General features: G+C 35.8%; 1 protein-coding gene across 1 annotated transcript in view; it reads left to right on the top strand.

The window, feature by feature from the left end:
* Rsh (Rap GTPase activating protein radish) overlaps window positions 1-18980 on the top strand; it is a 188849-nt gene that overhangs the window by 128264 nt on the left and 41605 nt on the right. Inside the window, exons 2-6 of the mRNA XM_076391515.1 lie at window positions 14767-14909; window positions 15330-15746; window positions 16766-17006; window positions 17673-18138; window positions 18666-18804. Coding sequence (XP_076247630.1) covers window positions 14767-14909; window positions 15330-15746; window positions 16766-17006; window positions 17673-18138; window positions 18666-18804 — 1406 coding nt within the window. The remainder of the gene's footprint in view (window positions 1-14766; window positions 14910-15329; window positions 15747-16765; window positions 17007-17672; window positions 18139-18665; window positions 18805-18980) is intronic.

Here is an 18980-nt window from a genome sequence, read left to right as displayed (position 1 = left end):
GAAGTAGCTTTGGGGTTGATTAGAAACTGTTTGAAGGGGTGAAGGTTTTCCGTGTAGAAAAATATTGTAACATAAAATATTGCAATCGAGTAATATCTTGAGAAGTTCATAAAATCCGTCATACTATTTTCTACAATATTATTTACTCGATTTGCAAAAATACGTGAAAAACAGAAGTGCACTTTCCTTGAAACTCGGTATCATTTTGCAATCAGTAGTACTTTACTGCTTGCAATACTCGTGGAAGGCTTACAGCGTTGAGGAGGGCAAATAAACAGTGGAATGTAAATTGCATGTAACTGTGAAGCACAATAGGGTCGAGCTGTGTGGGCTCAATGCTGTATGAGCACAGGTTGAGTGGGACGTTTGACATTTGACGATGTACTGGATCAGGATCCTCAGATAAATATTTTGAAGAAGAATTTACATGGTAGTATTTTAACTAGAACAATATCAGGATTATTCACTGATCTACTGCGAACAATATGTTGACGTTAATAGCAAATGAAATTCAATACATTGTACGAAAATTGATTACTAAAACACAAAACATTTACAAAAAAAAAGAATTAACTAGAAATAAAATTAAATTTTCTAAAAAAGCAGACAAGGAGAGGTGAATAAAAATTTCTTAAGATTGATATCGTTTAATACTTCAATTTTTTTATTCACTGATACTTTTTATCAAATATGTTTCAGTCTCATTATCATCTCAAATTTTTCTACAGAATTTTTGTCTCGAATCTAACTATTAATATTTGCAATTTGAATGGTCTATCTTGCATCAGAATCTCTAAAGTCGATTTTCATAGACTTCGCATTTGTTCCTTTTTAATCCCCAAAAACAGTCAACTGCAGCTTCAATGACTAAAAGCATAATTTATTACCGTACTAATGGAATTTTATATCTCACGTGAAATCTTCTCTTTCAAACATATCAACTCAATCTCCTCCCAGGTTTTGCACTCTGACTCCGTTTTATTCCTGATCTTTCTATCTACAAATTGCTTTCCAGACGTAACGACGTGATAAACCGAGAAATACAGCTTAATAGTTACACTAAAGCTCTCGCAGCATATTCGTCCTCTTCCTTTATGATCACTTTTTGAAAGCACTTTGGCCTTCCAGATGGCCTGAGCTAAATGAAAAAAAAAGGAAACGAACATTTCTAAAAAGTATCAGGCACTTTTGGCGAGAGCGACAGAAGCCATTAGATCTCACCTTTCCAATGAAATGTTTTCTGTAAAGCTTAAGGTACTCAGGAATTTTCGTTCCCTTTCACTTCAGGTTGACGTTGCACTATATTTTAATAAAAAATGAGCAAACACGAAAATTCAATTGAAAATTCTTGTGTAAGGTTTTCTGTATTAATATTTAAAACACTCTCGTGTAAACTAAGCTAGACTATTATAAAATAGTTATACATTTGTTAGCAGATATTCAGAAAGTAGTATAACCCTCATATGTAGTCAGACAGGCGAGCAGTAAAACTGAACATGTGATTACGTTCCTACAAGTAGTAAAACCCAAGAGATGTGTAAGAGGCTACAAGTAGTAAAACCTCGTATCTGGTCCGACATCTACCAAATGTTACACATTTACTTCTTGAGACACAAAATTTCGCTTAAATACGATATGTGTAATTAGCGACCTATTTTATTACTATTTTGTGTATTACTTTGGTTTAAATTGAAGATTGTAAGATTTTTAAGTTTTATTTTATGAGAAAAAATCCTTATTCCTATAATTTCGGTGTGTCTCAAAATTTTGTCGACGATTGTATTTCCAGAACGAAAAAACGCGAAATGTCAGTCTAAAAATACTACGAAAAAGAGTTCATTTCGATAGGAAGAGGTCAGAACCTACGTGGTCAATAATCAATAGAACAGAGCAGTATCCGAGGTTTTCGTTGCTTCGCTTTATTGACGTTTCTGGGGTCATGGATGCACTGGAAAATACAAAATTTTAATCAGTAGATAACGCTCTGTAAATTTGGAACACAGAGAATTCTGTACAGATATTGTGCAATGCCAGTTCATTCGAGTTGGTATCGAAATTTCGATAAAACGTCCTTCGAGTTTCATATTTTTCGGTCGCCCTTTTGACTTGTAATGACGGGTCGCATGTGTGATCGCAGTTTGTAAATTTGTCGAAAACGCTTGCAAATATATAAAAATATCAGAAAAATAAAAAGAAAATCTGTATTGAAACTTGTGTATTAAACTTGAAATATTTATTTATTATTTGTACGGGATAACCCATTAGAAAAATACAAGAAAATTATTACAGTGAGGTATGAAAGGCAATAATGGAAACAGATAAATACAAAAACTTTTTTTTTCTATCAAAAAAGTTTACCCTCGATTTTTTCATTCTACAGGATCATTCACTGAAAAACAAATACAGAGAGGATAAATAAACAACAAATTAATAACGTATCTGCCCTGTTTCATTTTTCTGGTAAAAAATTTACCAAACTCAGAACTGGTGAGCTTTTTCGAGAAGTTGCTCGAAAGCTCGATTCTTCACAAAAGAATTTCGCGATAACAAAGAGTGCTCAGTGAAAGAGTTCAACCTTCAGAGCAATGTGAAAACTTCTGGCGTATATGGTCTTCCGAATTTCGGCTCTCAAAGGGAAAAGTTCGCGAGAGGGGAAGATAACTGATCGCTTGGTGAGTTCGAGGCGGAAGGCAACGAGCTTCATTGCGAGAAAAGAATAATCTGCTTCGGTAGTAATCTTCTTACCTCACATTCAAATTCAATTTCTGGGCAGCAGTCCTTTCTGTTAACTTACCTTCTTCTGTCGAGTCCTTTTACGAATAGATGCGTCGACGGAAAATATTTGCGGGAGAGACAGCGAATCGACTTGCAAAATGATGATTATTCAAGACGACAGAAGTTATTTTGAGATTCGGGAAATTTATGTTTTTCAATCTACTTGGTAGATGAAGTTTAAGGACAGAGTAATGTGAATGTTAAACGAAAATTGGTGTTTGTGAAATGTTGAAGATGCAATTTGAGGAAATAAGTTCTTTGAAAGCTTGTAGTAGTTGGGAATTTAAGTATACAGAGTGAATTAGGCACCTGTGTCACCTGAATTTTCTTGTAACCTATTCGTTGCATGAAGAAAGGTTGTCTGGTATAAAAAATAATTATCATAATTTTTTTGATACGACTATTTGTTGTTTCGGCGAAAATTTCAAAATTTTTTCGGTACTTCAAGCGAAAATCGTTTAGTAATTATTTTTTATTCCAAACAACTTTTTTTCATACGATGAGTGGGTTACAAGAAAATTCAGGTGACACAGTTCCCTGACTCACCTTGTATATATTTATTTGCAGTAGGTTAAAACTGATTGCCATAGAAACCACCTCTTTTTATTTCAATCTAGAAACTGAAAACTAAGTTATTTTCATGCGAAAAAATCAATCACAAAACTCTCTCTTTAAAAGATATTTCTTCTCAAGCAGCAATAACCACAAACTATTTAAAATTAATCGAAGCAGTTTACGCAATCTTCCAAAAGCCACGACTCTAAGAAATAAACCATATATACGACGATTTCCACGATTTGGAGAACGTTTCACTGGTCCCGTTCCTCGCATTTAGGAGCCACCTGTGGATCAATGGCGTCGTAAACATCGACTATCGCTCGAAGATGCTCACGGTACCATAGAACGATGTATCACCATGATACGATCCTCCCCAGGAGAAAATTGATGTTTGGAAAAAGCAGACTGGTTGCACCGAGTAACCGACTTCTCCAAACATTCACACGAAGAAGTTAAATCGATCTCGCTTCGAATACGTTTATTGCCACGCGAGTTTTCATCGATTGGATACTGTCGATGCTATTATCCCTATATGGAAATATCGAGGAAATCTGGAAAAAACGTTTGGTCACAGGCGAATTGAAAATTCGAGCTGCGTCTCTATTTTGTTAGGTATACACATACATGCTTCACTAGTTTGCACCAGCGTGCATTTGGTTGCGTACGTATTGTCGGGAATATTTTCCATTCCATTTTATATAAATCCCCTCGGAAATGGAGAATGCATGTTAACTATAGATGAGTTCTAAATGTCGAAAATTGAATAGGGAAATATGGAGAGAGGGTGTTTCGGTGGCGTTTTAACGGATATTCATTGCAGGTCAACATGAGTTTAATTAGTTTTTCAGCATATGCAGGGTATAAAAATTCATAGAAGTTATTGTATCTGTTTGCCAAGCAGAGAACACTTGATAATGATTATTTCGGGGATTTTTCTGTGTATTAAGGGGTTGTTGATTTGAATCTTTCAATTCAGTGGAAGATTGTAAGATTTCAAGATTTCAAAAATTCAAAACTGTAAGATTTCAAAAATTCAAAATTTGAAGATTTCAAAAATTCAAAATTTAAAAATTACAAGATTTCTAAAATTCAAAAGTTCAAAGATTTAAATATTCAAAATTTTAAAAGTTCTAAATCTCAAGATTTCAAAAATTTAGCAATTCAAAAGTTCAAAGATTTAAATATTCAAAATTTTTTAAATTCTAAATCTCAAGATTTCAAAAATTTAGCAATTCAAAAGTTCAAAGATTTAAATATTCAAAATTTTTAAAATTCTAAATCTCAAGATTTCAAAAATTTAGCAACTCAAAAAATAAAAATGATTTCAAGATTTCAAAAATTTTAAATTTAGTGAACCGATTAGTGAACCGATAAAAGATTTCGCGCCAAATTTAAGAGGGTCTTAGAAAATCATTTTTTCTAATGAGAAAAGGTGCAAATCCAGAAGTTTGTCTCGTTTAGAGTTCATTACGAACCCCTTGCCATCGAAGGAAGCGAAATTTCATTCGTCTGATCGTCGGGCAGAGTTTCTGGAGTGCCAGAGTCGTTTCACATTTTCCGCCCGCCTTCCAGATGAGTTTTCAGAATGATGCTAGATGAGTTTTTCCAGATTGCTTTCGAGGTTGGATTTTATTAAAGCTTTCCTAGTCAACGCGGACGCAAACGAGCCCTCGCGAATTGAGCGGGTCACAATATCGTTCTTGGCGAATTCGACGAAGGTTTCGAGATCTGCATGAAAACATTTTATTTTTGGGAAACTGGAATGACAGAAACAGGTTACATTTTACATCGTTATTTGGAAACGAGACGTGGTAATTAATATCGTATTACAATGAGAATGCCTCACTGTTCTGTGAGGGAAACAATGGGTTATTATTTTAATGAAAATTTGCAACTAGTATTGTCCTGAAATTATAGTTGCATGGTCGCTGAGTTGTTATTAAATTTGTGCTACTTGTTTTGTTTCAAAGAATTTGTGTCTTTTAAGACAATTATTACAGAAATTATTAAATGTTTTATTAGTAAATGAATATTGTACATCTTATCGACAGTTTTGAGTGAATTATTTTTACTACTGACTGAAGAGAAAATTAGCTTTAAAGGCTATTTAATCAAGGGTTAAAATAAATATATAAAAATTCACTCACTTCACATTAAGAAGTTTCAGAAATATGTAATTTTCATTCAAACGTTTCACGAATAATTTCCTTCTTAAAATATGCATCTAATAGTTTCTAAATTATTTTAAAGTAACGTGATAACTTTTAACGTGATAAGACCTCAAAATGAGCTGTCAGCTGAGGGTTAATAATTATTAAACTTTCCCTATTATCAAGCATATCTTATTAATATTACCAGCCACCGTCATCAGTCATCGTATCCTTGGTTAATGCGTTGCACCTAATAAACTTATATCAATGAAGTTTCACTCAAGAGATAAAATTCACTTACCCTTTAATGTAAATATCCTCCTAGAGAAACGATCACTGAAAGTGAACCTAGAAAGGCGAAATTATAATTAATCAAATTGTTTCGTCGGCTTTAAACAAAAGCTAAACTTCCCCTTTCCCTGTTCAGTGTTCAATTTAATTGAATAGAACGTTAATTACGTCCTATGTTGCCGCGGTAAAACAAATTTGATAAGAATTCTGATTAATTAATGTGGGGAAATTTAGTTAATTAATGGTTCTGTCTCTACTATTACCATAAAATCCTTATCTGACAATCGTACAGTTTTCTTTTCGTATTTTATTTAGAAATCAGAAATCTGTTATTTTAAGAGTGCTATTGTTTTAAAAACATTGGTGTAATTATTTACTCCTAAACATAATTAATACAAAATTTATATATTGTTTGTATTATTACTTTAAACGCAAACATGAGCCCACAGATTAATTATAACTGATACCATGTGTTAACAAATTTGTTACTCTTACATGATGTTAACATTTACTGAATCTTTATAGTGAGCTACTGTTTGCACAAGTTAATTATTATGCTTAAACGATAAGGCTAAACATTGGATACATGAATTTCTCATTGAAGTAATAATTTCATACAAGCCAAAGCCATATCTACACTACTCTAGTTATAATAGTTTCACACGCGTCTTCATAATCAAACACTCAGGAAGTAGTACAACTCCCATTAACAGTCCGACTCGCAAGTACTAAAACCAAAGACAAGATTAACATTCTACCAGCAGTAAAATCCAAGATAAGATTAACTTCCTGCAAGTAGCGAAACCTCGTACATGGTCAGACCTCCAATAAGTTACGTGATACAATTCCATATCCCTCAGTCTCAGAATACATTCGAATAAAATATTCACACTCGATGCCACGTACTTTTTTTAAAAAAGAAGAGAAGAAAATATTGCTCATCTTGAAAACCTCTGCATTAGCATACCACAAAAACCAAAAATTCTATCACAGAAATTAATAATTATAAAGTCCATAATCTGCAACGATTAATCTTCAGCTCTCAAAAACTCTCCACTGTATCTTCGTCACACCTCTTCACGCCATATGATCAATTAATTTTCCAGCCTGGAAACGCTGTGACGTTTAAATCTCTCCTCTCGAATTCGCCAAAAGGTCCTCGAGTTATTATGTTCCCAGACATTCCTTCTTCCATTGTTGTTATTCTTCACGATCAAACTTCCATTCGCGTCTTGGTTTCCCAGCGATCCGCCAGCGTCGAGGCAAATTGTCCTCGCGCGAAACTCTTCCTTCTGGGTCGCTGACAGAATGGATTACGACAATCTGCTTGGTCGAATTCTCGAAAATTGTTTCGCGGTTCGCTCTTTGTCCCACGCCACGCGAACGTGATCGCTCGCCAGGCGTTTACAGTTTCCAGTAAATTTCGATTTCCTCGGTAGCTGACACAACAGTTTGCATAATTAAAATCGCTATTTGGGCGCGGCCAGTCAGCAAATCGCGCGATTGTTTAACGAACCGCTGAATCGATTATCAGATGAATTTCCCTGGTGGGATTAATTGTGTTTTTGACAAGTGATGGAGGGATTTTGTGGAACTCGTGTCTCTTTGATGCAATTATTTTCGTTGGAAATTTGTTATTTTTTTGTTGTGTAATTTTGGGTGTTTTGAGGGTACATTTGAAAAATTAGGGCAAGTGATATATTTTTGTTTTATGTTGTCTATGGTTCCTTGGGTGGTCCTAATAGTTGAATTGAAATATTTTTAATATTTAAGTTCCATGTTGTTCACTTGTGAATTTTAGGATTTTCAGATTTCCAAGAAAGAGACCTCTAAAAACTTGAAAAAATTAAAGATTTAAATATTCAAATGTATGAATATTTGAATATTTGTATATTTGAATATTTGAATATTTGAATATTTGAATATTCCAATATTTCATTATTTGAACAATTAAAAATGTGAGAATTGTGGGTCATAAAGTGATTCAATTTTCATACACTAAGCCTTAGAAGTTCAAAAGAATGTACAAGTATCACACTTCATCAAGTTTATTTTTTCAATCAAGGAAAACCGAAACGTAAAAACAATTGAATGATTTCAATAATATTTCGTTATATAAATACATCAATAATGAAGTATCCCCAATTAATAATAAAAAATTTTAATTCATGATAATCGCAGCTCATCCGTCAATTTGTATTTGCATGGCGTTCAGTACGTGCTTTGAATAAACTGTTTACACAGCCTCTTGGTCGTTAAACGTCGTTATGAAAATTAATGTCGCTCAGCGAAACGTCAAATATATTCTATCGACGACAGGTGGGACGTTTCAGCATCCGTTAACAGTAACCACAGTAGGATGTTACGCTGCTCTGGATTATTACCACCCATGACCATCTCTGTACAGGAATTTGTTTATTACTTCTGCTGTTTCTCACGAGCAACTTACTGCCACCACGAAATCCAAGTAATACATCCTTTGAAATTATGATCACAGGAAATGGAAATCTGTTACATGCAACTTGGAACGTCGTTTCTTGAGATAGAGAAAGTTTGCAAAAGCTGTGATTTTAAATCAAACCCTTTATAATTAATTTTAACATCTATATTACAGTGATTCTTCTTTCCTAGCAAGCTACATAAAAAACACAGTGATTAATGATTCACTAAATAGATAAAAAAGAGACCGAGGAAACTGAAATTCTTAATTAAAGTTAATAAAGTTATTCAAATCTTTGTAGATCTTAAAAACAGAATCTGAGTAAAGACCTATCTGATTCTTTAAATATCGTGATGCCTACTTTGCTTTAGATATTACATATATTTTTGTCTAAAGCAAGTATTTTGTAGCTTTCTATAAATTCAAGTTATCTGTAAATATATAAAAATCAGCGCTCTAGATAGTGCTAGATAATTTCTATTATTTGACACACTAAATAATTGTTATCCACACGATCAATCCCATCGTCAATCTATTCATACCACCGCGACAGTAGTTTTTCCCAACGCTCCGCTGCACCAAGAGCGATCTTTCAGGACATCGTTTCGATCGTCGAAGCACGCACTGAGCGCTCATGTTAACCACCGCGGTCTATTTCCCATCGAACAATAGAAAAATCCCGTGGCATCGTAGGGAAGGTGAATCCAGGTGGAGACGAGAGGATCCACGGTTAGAGTAGACGTTTCAAAGCTACTTAAAAACATCGCGATATGGCTGGAGCAACCGTACCGAAAATAAATCGCTTTATTCGAAGCATCTGCTGCTCGCTCGAGCTTGCAGCCCATTCGCTGTGCTCGAGTCGATCGGTCGACAGGAGAATGGTATTTCTGGGAGGCGAGCGTTGGCGAAGGTGTGACTCATCCAGTCCCATGGTGTCAGACTTCTTGCCAAGGTCGAACTCGAAAATGTATACGAATCCCTTCGGGTCGTATTTCATTCTGCTGCAAGAAACTTCCTGAACTTGTGAAAATATATCAGATGAGGTATGAATTTCGTAAATGTTTCCACCAACTCGGAGTTTCACAGCTGTTTCATACCGCTGCCTCTTCTTTTTGCCTTTCATAACCAACTTCCACTTTTCGTATTACTGGACTGCTGAGAAAAGATTCAGGACAGGATTTCGCGGTATCGAATTCATTCTTATTAATTGGGGTGGTAACTGAGTTTCCAAGCGTGGTTTTTTGAATGCTGGTATGTTGATCGATCTTCTTGGTGATTGGGAAATTTCTACAGAATTTACTCATTAATTTGGAGAGTATCTTTCTCTTTGGTAAAAGTTAATTGGGTGATGCAGAGGGGTTTTTCTTGAGAACGTGTGGATATTAAAAATTAGTAAGGATTATTTTTAAAAGCAAAGAAGAGGGATTAGGAGTATGAGAATTGAAATTTAAAGTCGAAATAAGTGTCAGTAAAATGGAATTTAGGATATATAATGGCATGTTACCTCAAACACTTAAAATAGTTGAAATACCTAAAATAATTGAAAATAATTGAAGATAATTGAAGATAATTGAAAATAATTGAAATACTAGAAATTTTTTAAATTCTTGAAATACTTGCACAAAAGTATACTACCTCTATTGAATTAAATTTAATGTAACGTTTCAGGAATCACACTAAAAAGTCGACTGTCGATATTTTGCATACTTTGACGTCATCAGGTTACGTTAAAACACTTCTTACTCATCGTTGTTAAGGAAAAGACTGTCTTTCGTCTTGTCCTACGAACTATTTTTAACCGTAACTCGAGTGTCCGTGATTTATTATCTACGTAGCAAACTGCACTCTACCCCGATGTTATTTTACTCTCTGACGTTTTCTTCGAGCGCGTTTTCACCCCCGAGTAAAATTTCCATGATCCCAGACGACGCTTATTTTCCAGAGAACGCGATTTCATCGACAATTCGAGAGTTCTATTTGATTGTGATTCATATTATTATTTAATTCCTTACAGTAGCATCAATGGTAGGTCTGCTTTTATATTAGCCTATATTTTTCAAAATCTGATGGCGAACAAAATGATTAAAGGTATAAAAGTTTATAAAACCACCGTGGTGAATATTATTAAATATTTATGTTCATACTTGTCTATAACGTAATTCATATTTGATAAAGCTGTATTTATATAATTTTTAGACGCATTTCATGAGAATAAAATACTTGATAAAAGTGAAATATTCATGTTCCCCTTTCATACTCTCCTCTTTCATTAAAATTCCAAATTTTATACCAAATTTTATACGTACTGCTTTCATTCCATTTTATGGGAATATTTTACGATATTCAAGATTTATTATATTATAAAGAAAATTAAAATTCGTATTAAAATTAGATGTTACTAAAACTTCTTCAAGACCAAGAACAAATCAAACATTTTAATCAGGTCTTCGTTTTTCCATTTTAATATTTCCATAGAAAACTATTTATACTGTCCCAAAAAATTATAATCTCGTATGCTCTCATTCATCAATATTAAATCCCTAAATAAACTAAAAGGGTGCCAGTCTCAGAACCTTTTCAATAGCCTCATTCTCCAAGTGTCAACGAAAGTTACCGCATTTCTTGAGATCAATTATCAAATTATTTTTACTCTGTTGCTTTGTCTCCAGTAGCCACTGTGCTCTCCCCTAACTTAATGACAGACAGAATTAGCACACAAATGGATTTAAAATAGTCCTGCAATGAATCGCCCCTCGCACTAGGAAATTACGTGACAGTTACCTCCTTTTATAAGGACAATTTCGTATTCCTGGTCACGTCGAGTTCGTCAGGCCGCGACTAACACCAGGTATAATAGGGTTTCGCATAAACATTTCGACATTAATATGCGCGATTAGTGGAATTAATATTCCTGCTAGCCTGGCTCTGAATAATCGTCTAAACGACGATTAAACGTTTCGATATATCGTGGGACGTTCGCGGAAGATAACGTGACGTTGGAAATAATAGACGTGACATTATAGTTTCGTATATTTGCCATGGCCCGCTGGTCCGAAATGTACTCAATAAACTTTGATTTTATAGAGAGATAGAACGTCAACGTTTGTGACGTCTTTATTAAAATTTTCTGTCTGAACAGTGGAACGACGAAATGTAACGTTTAATTAAGCGATATTACATTTGTCCAGCAAATATTGGACTCGTATTTTTGCCTTGGATTTATGTACACGGGAACGAGGATTCGTTACAGTATGTTGGAGAATGTGAAATGTTTCAAAACGGAGAGATGTAAAATTGTGCCATTTTGGAGTAGAATATTTGCGCAGACAAAAATTAAGATACTCTAGATATTCTACTCTCGTTTATTTTAAAAAATTAGCTTTAATACTTGTATGGATGATTATTAAACTGTCATTATACGCTGCAAGTGTATATCATTTGATTTTAGATTTGAATAAAATTTATTTTAATTTTCAGTTCAAAAGAATTGGAAATATAGATAATTAAAGTACACAGCTAACACAGTTTTTAATATTCAGAAATTCATGGTTACTTTATATTCGTATATTTTACACTGAAAATGGGGGGAATATTTTTCCCTCCTGTTTAGTTTTAATAAAAATTTTTCAAAGAATTTTTCTTAAAATTGATATCATACCATATTCAACATAGAAGTCAATAACTGAAATATTATACAACGAATATCCATGATAAATCTGTATAATAATTGCATGAGGATTTTTGTGAAATATTAAATTCAGTATTGTTTCTTAACAATATATTCAATTTAATATATTTTATATAATAAGTAACAAAATACAGCGACTATGTTATACTACTGGTTGTCTGACCACGTTCGAAACTATACTAGGCAATATTTGACTTTGCTAGGGTTTATACTACTTATTAGGAGTCTGATTATGTTCGAGGTTATGCTACTTAGGAGAAGTCTAGTCATATTCCAGGTTATACTACTCAGGGGAGGTCTGACTATGTTTGAGTTCATACTACTTACCCGAGGTCCGACTAGAATCGATGTTGTACTACTTAAGATAGGTCTGGCTATTTTCGAGTGTATACCTACTACTTAGAAAGAGGCTGATCATATTGGAGGTTATACTACTCAGAAGAGGTCTGACTATGTTCGAGGTTGTACTACTTATGATAGGCCTGACTATTTCCAAAGTCATACTCTAATCACAAACAATACAAAAAATAAATTATTTTCTTTAAAATACGCTCCCAAAAATATGAAATAAATTCCTTCCTTCAAATATCCCAGCCTGATATCATAAATATGGAATATCATATTTCAACCCCTCGTCCAACCCTCATCATCCCCGTAATCTGTCAGACCGAAAAAGTTTCAACGAGGTCAGAAAAGTTCCAAGAAGGATGGTTAAGCGTTTCCAGCATTTAGCCTCAGCAAATGTTTACTGAATCAACTTCAACCCCCTTGTGTCGCCGAGGGGTGGCCAAGCTACCAGATTAAAGTATGCTTCCTCGGCGGGACGTTGGACTTCATTAAACGGCGAGCTTACGCGAGCACTGCCAACTGGTTATGTCGTGAATGGCGGTTGAAAGCACAGCGGAAAGGGAATCCCAAAAGAAAGAGGGACAGAGTAGAAACGTTAATGAGAATGAGGTCCACTTTACTCTGAGCCCCTGTCTCTGGTTCAAAAGATAACAAAGTAATTAAGGATTAGACGTTCTGCTTCGAGCGAGCAGAATCTTTTTCGGGTTTTCTAAGCGAAGGTCATTTTCGTAGAAGCTCGACATTACGGGGGAAAAAAAATGTTTGTGTGTTGTCTTGCAGGTCGGCCAACCCCTTGCCATGCGATGTCGTTGCAGAGCCCCAGACTTCGACATGACAGGTCGAGAGTTCAAATCAGATTTAATAATATATGCCTCTTTTGAAAGCGAAGAGAGCTTCTTCTGATAGGACGAATATACGATCTCTATTTCTACTTCTTTCTGGTTCTACTTCTTCAGAATGCTACACGAAGGACGCGGTGTGAGCGCGAAGTGATTCTGTGTCCGAAAATATTTGTAATAGATAGAAACAATTTGTAGATAACTTTGGTTTCCATTGAGAAATAAAATTATTAAAAATAAATCATTGAGAATATGATAACAGAATATGATTAAATATTCTGATAAATGAGAGCATGATTGGATGTTCAAAACTTCAATTTTTTAATTCAAATCCTTCGATGTTAGTCTTTTAAAGCTTCTTTTAGTAGTTTACTATTAATTTGTATGTGTTTACATATTGAGCTTCTATTCTCCAGCAATAAATAACAACAATAAAATTTACTTTCGCCCACAGAACACCTCGACTCAGCTCACATCACTCCCCCGCGACCCTTTACATCGCAGAGATACACAAGACACGTGTACAATACGCTCCGTCTGCGATATCTCTGGTTGTTTCACTGCATCCACGTTTCTGGAATGACGCTCGTCACGCGAGCACGTTGCGACCAGCTCTGTAACCACACCTGCGCCACTCTAGGGTGTACATGGACAGAGTGATGCTCCGTTTAGCGATCGTTTATATCGTGCTGGACGTCTTCACGCTCACGCGCAGTCTGGAGCTATGGCGCACTGTGGTTTCGCCTTTTATGGGAACACGAGAGGAGAAACGCGTGTCGTCGTCTATAAATACACGTTCGAGCGCGCTTCTTCTCTGGAGCCCTGCTTCTGCTTCTCACCCACGATTTATTGCCTGTGCCTATCCACTGTGCGAGTTGTAGAAAGTAATGCCTTGCTGATTGTTGTAGAGAGTGTTCGCTGAAAATCGAGATGATTTTGCAGGATTGAGAAAGGGGTGAAGAATGGTTCATGGAAAAATTGTTTATAATGTGTTCAGTAGGTAAATTTTGCTTGAAATGAAGAGAAAGAAATGTGAGAAATTGAAATCTTAAATAGCAAAATTATTTATATATTCTAGAGTCTCTTTCCAATATCTGAGAAGATAATAAGTATCACAGTATTTTTATAAGATATTTAGTTACAATACGATTTTTCATTACATTTTTAAATAGGTGAATTCAATTTTTTTCTATAAATAGACTTGCTATTTTCCATGGACCTTTGTCAGCAAATAAAATATATACCTACACGCTGATTTAAAGTCTGCAGACTAAGAGAAATATTAACACTCTCTACATAATCATAAATACACATATAGAAGCTTATTAAGTAGAATTATCAATATATGTATATTATAAATATTACTAATAAAATTATATAAAATTCTTCTTTCCATTTACAGCCTTTCTTCCTATCAAATAACATTGCTACAATTTCGACAGTATTGAGCATGAAAACGCTTGCAGTTAGCTCTGTGGTAGATACTAAATAGCAAAACCCAATTCATTGTTAGCACGTCTTGCTTTTGTGTATCTAATCTTGGATATCTATTCTGCTTCCTCGTGTACATACGTGTATCTGTATTTATCGAATCATGTAAATGACATCCTTGAATCACACATCACGACACATCCCCCGTTTTCATCTGCTTGATCAGTCTAAGGGTTTCCATTTCAGGACAATGACAATCTGTTCAATCTGCTTCGTCTGCAACCTGCCGATCCTGAGCCATCAGGTCGGTTTGGTATGGCAGGGAGGAAATGGCTGGGACGATCTGGTTCGGAAGCAGATGGAAGAGTCCACCTTGAAGCAAAGACTTGGTAAGGATCTTACCATAATCACTCAATTACTTAACTTCGCTATTAGCAAAATTAAAAATTTAAGGACTCCTATTCTTCTGGAGAAACTGTCTCAGAATTTTATTCTTGATATTTGAAACGTGGAAATTGTGAAGATTTGAAAATTCTTAAATATTTCGTTTCCTCTAAATAATATCGAATCATAGGTAACCCCCATAACCCTAGAAAGACCAAGTGTCGAGTTGCTGCACAGAAGACAGAGGAAGGGCTCACTGAGCTCAACCATATTTTCTGTCAAAAGAGCATTTTATTTCAAGAGTATATCAATAATTTTAAATATCAGAAATATGACTATAAATACAAATGATAGTAATTTAATCAAGCTAATCAATAATTTTCCAGAAGTCTGACCATATGTAACCAACATTTTCCTCTCCTCAGGAACAGGAAGACGAGACTCAGCAACACAGATCTCGCCGCCTAACGAGATCCAGGAAGCGTCGCCGACGAATCAGCGTCGCAGACGGTCCAGCTTGGCCCAGTTGACGGACATCTTGAGGGAATGGAGCGGGGGTGCATCTGCGAAGAGTGGACGAGGGAACAAGCTCTGTCGGCGGGAGACGTTGGCTGACATCGCGAAATCTTTCCCCTGGTCTAGGCAAACGTCGACGGACACGAGCCACTTGGAGAGGCTCCACAAGCGACGAGAGAACTCGGTGGACAGCGGGGTCAGGAGCCAATCGTCCACGAAGTCGCGAAGGGACTCGGACATCAGCGATCTAAAGAATGACGTGGCGAAACTGTGGAGCAAAAAAGATGCCCCACAGCCTAAGGTCATCTCGCCCTCCCCTCGTCGAGGTTCGTAACATTTGAACCTTCAGTCTGACACTAAATTGAAACAGTAGTGCCAAGGGAAGTTGAGTGTCCATCGAACGTGCATCGAGAATATCAATTGCTAAGAGTATACAGCAAGAAGATATCAAAAAGATCTGTGAGGTCCGAAAATATGAGATTTAAAATTTGGTTTCGCATTAAAATGATGCAATTATCATATTAATACATTAACTTCGTTTATTTTTATGTTATAACAGATACTGTGGAGTATTAAAATTGCTCGAGTGATGCATATGGATTTTCACGATAAATTTATAATAAGCAGAAATGCTTTTATCGAAAACATTAATTTGTGTTGTACGGGAATTTGACATGGTTTTTAAATTAATTATTAAATAACCGTGTTGGTTCTCGTTCTCGTCGAAATTATTTGCGTTTTATTTTTGTTTCCTCTGGCGTACAGTATCAGATTGAATTACCTCAGAATTTCATCGAACCATATATAGAATTACGATTGTATAGGCAAAATAACAATAGCATATAATAATAACCCATAGTATCGATTATTCTTGATTCATTGTAATAACCAATATAATTATGGACGAACCAAATCTGTACATTTGTGTGAACAGAGCTAGCCAAGTTTTATCAATGAATTATATTATCGTGAAGAAGGAAACACTAGCAATTATTATAATTTTCCTAACGAGACAAAACTAAATTTGAAAATTTAAATATTTAACCATCTGCAGATATAAAAACTAGAAAAATCAGAAATAACAATATTTAACACTAGAACTACCAGAAGGATCAAAACAATGCGTCTGCTTATTTTCTACATACAGTAGAAAACAGTTAATACTTCCTTGATCTATGTTATGTAATTATTTCTGTGATTCATGAATTCTCTCGAGAAACTTTAATCTTATAACTTCAATAAAAATGAACTTTCATTAGCTGTAGTAGTTCTACTGTTAAATAGAACCTACAATCTACTCAACACAACAAATGTTAGTTCCTTAAAATCTTGAAATTTAACACAGATTCTGGGGAGTCGAGGACCTCTCGTCGCGGCTCTGGCGAGAGCGCAAGATCCAGGAGGGACTCGATGATCGCTGGACAGACAGGCCAGGGTGAACGGAAGCATAACTGCCGTCATCACAGGCGTAGACAATCACAGCAATCGATGGATGGTGGCAGCGGTGTACCGCCTACAAAATATTACAGGAGCGATCAACGACCAAGCGCCTCTAGCACGGACAGCGCGACCAGCAATGCTGTCAGGTACATAATAGCGCGGAAACAATTCAATCTAGAGCCTGTAATTTCGGCCACGGCGTGTATAATAGCCTGTTATAGGTCAGGACCCATATCTGGGGAGCTGAGGTCTGGTTTAAGATCAGCTTAGTCTAGCAGGCAGCTTCCGAATGTACATATATAGATATTGTGCAAATTTAATTGGGATTTGCGCCTTTGTAGGTCATAGATCTTGTTTAACTAGGATTTCAGGCTTTGCAGGATATTAATATAGTTTAATTGGGATTTGGGTCTTTGTAGATCACAGGTATATACAGTCAAGTACTTTGCAATATTTTGTGCTACTCTTTCACGTATTTTTCTATGTTAAATTCACGATAAGTATGAAATATTGTAGCTCGAAGTACTTTTCAAAATCCTGGTGCATGGATTCTTTTAATAAAAAAATCAGTGCATATTAAATGGCTTTAGTTAGACTCCAAAAGAGTAGAAAAATTCTGAATCAGAATTTTGTTCAACAAAACAAGCTTCATTTTACTTCCAGAGTATTTTTTAGTGCCATAATTGCCCTGGTCTGACTTATGATTGACTGATGAAGTGTTTCAGGCTCCCAAGTCACGCTCCTGCTTCATTTACAAGAGTGTTAATAGGAAAACTGTTAATATTCACTTGAATTTCTCTTCACCACTGTAGAGAGCACCTGGAGGCCCAGAAGTCGACGGAGAAAAACGAGAGATCGAGCAGCCTCGAGGCGAAAACCCAATCGAGTCAGCTCCCAGTCGAGACAAAGCCCGTGACATCCTCGGCAACGACGACCACCACCACTGCAACTACGCCCATCAATGAGGCGAAAACGCCAGTGGGCGAGTCGAAAACGTCGACGTTGATGGTGCCTTCTGCGACGATGACGGTGACGACGAGCACGACAATGGACGCGAAGGCTGGCACAGAGAGCAAGAGCCAAACCCTGGACGCCTCTGTCGCTCCACCGACCATCGTGATGTCGTCGGTGACACCGCCGACAATCTCGCCGACGACTGGCAGCAGTCTTCCCATTCCTGGAACCTCGACTTCCGGCAGCTCCAGTCCTGTTGGATCGCCCAGCGTTACAGCGCCATCGCATCCTATGCTCACCACGAGGAGGGACTCGACTACTCAGGTATCGAGGAATCTGATTAGCATCAATTTTTGTGTATTGAATAGGAAAGCTTTCTGTTTCAAGTAATGGAGATGGTGGCAGTAATTTTTGATTGAGAAATATTGAGAATTTCTTTGCATTGAGGAGGAGAAGATGGAGAATTTTATTTTTGCGCCTGGTATTTTGAAAGGCTCTAGCTTGGTATGAGTATTATCTTGAGGGTATTAATTTTGAAGGGAAAATAATGTTGGAAAAAGAAGAGTATTCTTTGTTGTAAAAGGAAAATTTGTATTACAGTAGATATGGAGTGTTATTTGTATTTGTTTAAGTAGTAACGACAGGTGTGTAGTCAGACGTGGTTATTCGTATCGGTAACTCTGTTACAGTGTAATTTTGAAGGGAAATTTAGAACCTTGGAAGAAAGAAGTGTTTTTTAGTAGAAAAAGAAAATTTGAATTGCAGATATTAAGTGTTATTTTCATTAGTTTAAGTAGTAGTGGTAAGTGTGTGGTCAGACGTGGTTACTTCTGTCGTTAACTCTGTTATAGTGTTATTACAAAACAAAGGAAGTGTCTCCTAATAAACTATCAAGATTAACGCGACAAGCAGCAGCAATTGATGAATCGATGCCACCTGCAGGGCGTCGTGGAAGTCAGCCGACGTTATCACCTGATCCTGATGACGGAGGTAAAGTTATCAATAATTACAAATCTATATCCTCTCACTAGTAGATAAAAAACCTATGTACCATTAAATGACACTACAGAATACAAAAATTTGATCTGAAACTTCTCAAAAATTCCTCTAAAAATAATATTTTAGTTTAACATGTTCAATCTTCACTACTTGTTATCGATAATCTG

This window comes from Calliopsis andreniformis, unplaced genomic scaffold (genome assembly GCF_051401765.1).
Source record: "Calliopsis andreniformis isolate RMS-2024a unplaced genomic scaffold, iyCalAndr_principal scaffold0022, whole genome shotgun sequence".
Classification (NCBI taxonomy): domain Eukaryota; kingdom Metazoa; phylum Arthropoda; class Insecta; order Hymenoptera; family Andrenidae; genus Calliopsis; species Calliopsis andreniformis.
This window is presented reverse-complemented; position numbering and strand designations above follow the sequence as displayed.